Source organism: Perkinsus marinus (genome assembly GCF_000006405.1).
Source record: "Perkinsus marinus ATCC 50983 genomic scaffold scf_1104296965864, whole genome shotgun sequence".
NCBI lineage: Eukaryota > Perkinsozoa > Perkinsida > Perkinsidae > Perkinsus > Perkinsus marinus.
The window spans coordinates 81420-87375 of NW_003204184.1; the positions used below are offsets into that span (position 1 = coordinate 81420).

Sequence of the window (5956 nt, forward strand, 5' to 3'; positions counted from 1 at the left end):
AGGCGGATGGGCGTGAAGGATGGCGAACAGCGAGAGGGTTTCCTGACTGCTGTAGAAAAGCATTTTGAGAAGATAGCTGAAGTAGGGGGTCTCGTCAAGTCGAACTGCTGACTTGCTGGTTGAGTACCTCTCATTGGTAGGCGGAGCGAGCGGCTGAGGAGGAACGGCTCAGGGAGGCTGAGCGAAGGGCTCGACCAGCGAGCAAGGTCACTGCCGTGTTGGCTTTCGTAGGAGTCTTCGCAGCGATATACATATGCCTAAGGTGGGTGCTCCCTGTGGTCGTGTTCCATCATGTGTTACATGTAGAATCATAATTTACAATAGGACCACTGGTGGTCTCTATCGCCTCACCTACCCGGACGCTGGTCTTGGTGACCTTTAGCTTTGTCGTCTACTATTGAGCACCTGTTTCAAATATGGCTATTTGCGTTGTCGTAGTCGATGAGGAATGTTCGTGGTGGTAGCAGCTGTTGGTAGATGTCCCGTAAGAGATCCTTCAACTCTAGTGTGGCTCAACCAACATCAACCAAAGACCAAATGCCTCGATATGCTAACGTGAGTTACTCTCATATGTAGTCCGTGCTTGCTGGTTATTCTCAGCTCGGGTAGGTTCTATGCTGTGTCTGTGGTGCGTCCATGGCACCCAACCAGTCCAATATGTGTGTCAACTGCATGAAGGGGGAGGTGGACATCACTGAGGGTATCTCTAAGCAGGCCGTGGTGAACTATTGTCGGGAATGCAATCGGTGAGGAATTCGCGAGGACTTGGCCTGTGTGTGACAATATGAAGTGGATGATCCTTTTGGTAGGTATCAGCGCCCTCCGTGGGTGCCATGTGAACCGGAGTCTCGAGAGCTGCTAGGGATATGCCTCAAGAAAATCAAGGGGCTCAACAAGGTCAAGCTGGTTGACGCCAACTTTGTGAGAAGGACCAAACCGCTTGTCTGAGGTGTTATATGCGTTTCCTGCTGTTCAGATTTGGCAAGCTCCCACGAGTAAGCGTATGAAGGTGAAGTTGACCGTTCAGAAGGAGGTCATGAACGGCGCCATCATGCAGCAATCTATGATTGTTGACTTCATCGTAAGCCCTACAGATCTTGTCCGGGTCTTGCAAGGATTCCTATCTAGGTCGCCTGGCAGCAGTGTGATGACTGTAAACGAACCTACACTCCGCACACTTGGAACGCTTCGGTATAAGGGGGCTCGATTTGGTTATCATCAATACATGTATATGATTATATTTGAATGCTCCTGACTCAATCGAATAACACACATGTTGAAGGGTGTTTAGGTTTTTATTAGTACATGGAAGGAATCCCTGTATGGTTTATTACCCTGTTGGTGTTGTAGGTCCAGGTCCGACAGAAGACAGATCACAAGAGGACTTTCTATTACCTAGAGCAGCTCATCTTGAAGCATGATGCTCATGAGAAGGTTGTTGGTATCAAGAGGACCCCCGATGGCCTCGACTTCCATTTTGGTCATCGGAGCCATGCCCAGAAGTTCTCAGAGTTCGTCCTGAGTCAAGTAAGAAGGGCCTCAATAACAGCAGTTCACTGTGGTGGTCTCAGGTCCCTTCTAGAGTGAAGCAGAGTAAGCACCTTATTAGTCATGATTCCCACAATACAACGTAGGTCAATGTCAAGGCTCTGGAGTGCTCGCTAGTGTGAGACTAGATACAACTACAAGTACACTACTCTTATCGACATGTGCCCAGTGTGCAAGGATGATGTTGTTTTTCTACCCAAGGCCCTCAAGAACAAGCTTGGCGGTGTGAACCCGATCCAGGTCGTCACTAAGGTGAGAGTGATTCATTGACGACGTATTACCACGTCGCGTTCCCTCTTGTAGGTCTCAAGCCAGATTCGCCTGGTGGATCCTCTCACAGGGAGGGTCTCTGACCTAGCGGGCATTGAGTAAACTGTAGAAGCTCCTGTATTCTTCCACGCCACCCTGTCGTTACATCAGGTATTGGAAGAACCCTTTCGAGCCTCTCCTGACTCGCCGACACTTGGTTGAGTTCACTGTCCTCAACGTCGAGGAGGACACTAGTCGAGCGCGAGCTGCCACCACCTTCAACAGACGAGGCCAGAAGGCCTATACTATGGTGGACCTGGAGCTTATGCGTAGGAGGCGAGTTACACCGTGTCATAGATGCTCATGTGGCTGTGGTCAGGTACCGAGAACAGCGGAGAGGCAGCAGCGGGGGATCCGGAGATCATCACGGTGCGGTCCCACCTAGGTGGCGTGCTCCAACCTGGCGACCTCTGTGCAGGGTAGCGTTGAATGCTCATTTTGGAATCATCGTTCTCGCCTCTTCTGACACTCATAGCTAGTGGTCATCGAGAGCTCTTGATGTTATACTCACTGACAGCATCTAGTGGGGGCAAGCGCGACTAGCCCAATCGCGGTAACGGATTGGGGTGTGGAAAGGCGTAGTTAGATATCATGCATGTTGTAGGGGGAATACTGGAGGCGTTCATAGATAGAACTTGTCTGTTTGTCCATCCAACGTAATTACCTCTAGGTACGATCTCCGTACTGTGAACGTATCCGGTATTGATGAGGAGATGCTCGAGAAGACCAATCTGGATGTGATTATTGTCAAAAAGACATACACCCGGCATCGACAGCGCAAGCGTCCATGGATGCTCAGAAGGCTTGAAAGGGAGGATGCTGGTAGGTCCCATTATCATGTACAGGATGGTGCCAGGTCTGGCACGCTGGCTCTAGCTCAATGAGATGCCCTATCGTGAGCTACCTCTTCCTACTGTGGTTCTGATCTGTAGGTGGGGAATCCAACGATGGTGACTATGAGCAGTTCATGCGGGATATTGAAGAGGATAAGGATCTTCGTCAGGAGGTCATCTTGTGTTGTGTGCGCTGTCTCCCTACATATGTTGCCTTTCAGATCAATCTCTTCCGTGACCCAACATGGAAAGAGCCTACTGCTGAGCAGATGCCAGCAGCAGCAGCCGAGGAGGAGGAGGAAGCCGACGTACGCTGTTCCTTGCACTCATCGTGTTCGTTCTCGGCCTTATACCACTCCTTCAGGAAAACGAAGCCCCCGAAGTGGACCTGGCGGAACTACTTGATGGTCTCACACTCAACGATACAGGTGAGAGATGCCACTTTGCGGGTTTTCTTCCTCACATGACTTGCAGGTGCGACTGTGGCTAATGTGCAGCAAGAAGATGATGACGAGCTCTAGGAGCGGCTTGGTGTGTTTGTTGATATTTACGTCCATATCTGTCACTGTATTCACCAGAGAATAAGGACCTGTTTCTCCTTGTGTCATCTGTGTCCTTGGGTACCGTGAGTTCCTTTCTTGTGCACAATCAGTTTTTTGTGCTGCACTCAGCAAGGCAGCGTTTTGAACCTAATTATGGCAAACCGCCAAGTCCCGCCAGAAAGCTCGGTGTAACGTCACGTGGTGGGGGAGCAGCGCTACGCTCTGGTGAGGGAGGTGGAGGTCATTGTTTTCTCCTTTTTTGAGCCTCCCAGTGAGTTATTATTATGTCACTGTGTTTGACACAGAGGAGAATAACGACGACCCGTCGAGTTTAAGTGAGCCTCTATGGGTGAGGCGAGCGATAATGGTAGGTCTTATTATATCACGCTCGGCTTAGGGTCTCGCTATAGGTACATCTAGATCTCAATTTGGCTGTTGATTTTGCATATACACGTCCTGTTGGTCGCATCGACATCACTTGTATGCCGAGTACTGCCTTCCCCTGCGAGTTACTGTTGGACACTGAAGACTTACGACAAGTCAGACCCTTCAGCTGCTCCTCCCTGATGTGATATCGCTGTTTATTTTGACTGAAGATTTCTTATACGTTGCTCACGCTGGCATCCTTATCTTGTGTGACATAACTTGCGTTGCGGGGAAGTAGTGTCACCGACGGAAGAATCAGGAGCAGCCCGAATCCTTGAGAGTCATGGTAACTGATCTTCCTTTTTGTACATCCGCGACAATCGCCTTTGCCGTTGAAAGCTCACACTAAGAGGTACCTACATGATCGCATGACCTTTTCTGTTGATAGCCTTCCACTTTATTAAGCTTGGCGCTCTATGCAGTAGGAAAGCAACTCAAGCAAACGTGGTTCGTAGACTGAACAGTGCAAACGCCCTAAAGGCATATGAAGGCTCACCCTCGATGGTACGCTGAGTTATTAGAAGATAATCTGAGCATGCCGGTGTAGTGGAGTTACACTCCAAGACGCCGCCGACCCCTCTTCGCCCACTGATAAGACTCAAAGCGTGGTTCAGAGAAAAATGTTCTTCAATAACACATGCATTTATTCCGATCATTATCCGTCGGCTCTGAGGACCTTAGCTGCATTTGTATGGTCCACATCGTCATTCTGCCGCCGCTTCCGGTTGGCAAATGGGTTACCCTAGGATTCAATGGCTACCCTAGGGCTCGATGTTACACTCACTCTTATCGGCGAGTTCTTCGATGCCTCCTGCTCCTTAGTTTCGGCCAGCATCTCAGCTCCAGTCGACCTCCGAGATGGTATATTCTCGACTGGCTGGAAGGCGGATCGAGGTGGCGCTGTACTCGGAGGAGGAATTGCACGATTCTGCCTCTCAGGCGTAGGCTTGGCCATCACAGGCTGTGCAACGTTGCCAGTAGGCATGCTAGGAATGACTACTGATGCCATGTCCTCCTCGATACGGGCCGCCAACAGTGGCTGCCCAAGCTTCAAAGCCATCTAAACATAGGATACGATCCAAAGGTAAGAACTTGAGCGAGGCTTGAACCCCCCTCATCCCATATTGACCGACCTTAGCCATGAACCTTGGAGTAGCTGGTATTTGGAGGGCTAGGAGAGAGGTATCATATGCAGCCTCCAGCTGTTTAGACTGGACCAAGTCCCGGAATTTCATTACTAATTTCTTATCCAAAGCGACCTGACCATACCTCATCACAATGATAGCATCGGTGAGCCTACCGTAGCTTTCTTTATCCCGCTAGGTTCATCCCCTGAGTTGATCCCTCGATCCTGACAGAACCTGTGCGACTGATAGCAGCCCGCAAACGACGAGGCGCTGAGACCATACTGCTTCCAGGTGGCCAACGTTCGCTCTGCAAACGCACTTTCAGCCTCTGGCCGATCGCCCAGTTTGGTTTTCTGCAACAAGCAGGTTCTCCATCACTCAACTTAGCTAACCATGTTACATCTGAGTTCTTCGAGGAGCTGAGTCGGATCCTCCAGGTTACCGATGGCAGCACTCTGGGCAGGGAGAACCCTCTGGGCTCATAAGCATCCTCATACCGAGTACGGCAGATATGGAGGTTAATTCCTGATCTTAGGACATCGACGAGGCCTCAAGCAGGAAGCTCTGGTACCCACCGGCACCACCGACGGCCCAGAAACCCTCATTCTCGCGTTGTAGCTCAGCCACACAGTCGTACACGGGCGTCCATCTGATGCAGTTGATACCAACTGTGACGGTATCGTATTGCAATCTTACTTGAGATCGGTAGACGACCAAAAAGCGAAGACCCCTGTTGGCAGTAGGGCACGTATGATACCCACGGAGTCCATTGAAAGGGGCATGGATTCGGTAGTCATCCTGCAGGAAAGGATACCCTTCCCGTCGACTGTTTTAGTACCAACCCTATCCAAGTGAGAGTTGGCCCCTGACCAGCGTCGTGATGGCCACCAGACACTGGCAATGGACCCTCCGACAGAACGCCAACTCGACTGCCACCACAAGCGGTTTGTGCCAGAGTGTATCTAGCATTACCATCTGCTGAGGAAGGACCTCCGACTACTCACCTAATCTTGGTAGCATCTCCACCATAATCAGCTACCGCCCACAGCATGAGGCCACTCGCTGCCGAGGCGACCATGCTGACAGGTCGACTAGAGGAGCATCCAATGGAGATGACGTTAGTCGGAAGACCGGCATTCAGCGACCTACAGCATCACACGATAGAGTCCTG

General features: G+C 50.8%; 3 protein-coding genes across 3 annotated transcripts; 2 read left to right on the forward strand and 1 right to left on the reverse strand.

Annotated features, from left to right (window-relative positions):
- Positions 1–6: 6 nt before the first annotated feature.
- Pmar_PMAR008975 (hypothetical protein) lies at positions 7–382 on the forward strand (the record flags this gene model as incomplete). Its single annotated transcript, XM_002769429.1, has 3 exons — positions 7–81; positions 141–262; positions 325–382. 3 exons carry the CDS (start codon positions 7–9, stop codon positions 380–382), a joined length of 255 nt encoding a protein of 84 aa, XP_002769475.1.
- Positions 383–477: 95 nt separating this feature from the next.
- On the forward strand, positions 478–3272 carry Pmar_PMAR008976 (hypothetical protein, conserved; the record flags this gene model as incomplete). Its single annotated transcript, XM_002769430.1, has 16 exons — positions 478–555; positions 610–746; positions 810–921; positions 977–1081; positions 1129–1191; positions 1351–1527; positions 1572–1630; positions 1677–1800; positions 1852–1916; positions 1969–2126; positions 2177–2276; positions 2528–2679; positions 2790–2863; positions 2912–2998; positions 3055–3118; positions 3165–3272. 16 exons carry the CDS (start codon positions 478–480, stop codon positions 3209–3211), a joined length of 1602 nt encoding a protein of 533 aa, XP_002769476.1. The 3' UTR covers positions 3212–3272.
- A 1041-nt stretch (positions 3273–4313) lies between these two features.
- On the reverse strand, positions 4314–5863 carry Pmar_PMAR008977 (hypothetical protein; the record flags this gene model as incomplete). Its single annotated transcript, XM_002769431.1, has 8 exons — positions 4314–4400; positions 4443–4718; positions 4792–4917; positions 4959–5019; positions 5357–5434; positions 5482–5583; positions 5628–5747; positions 5790–5863. 8 exons carry the CDS (start codon positions 5861–5863, stop codon positions 4314–4316), a joined length of 924 nt encoding a protein of 307 aa, XP_002769477.1.
- Between the last annotated feature and the right edge of the window lie 93 nt (positions 5864–5956).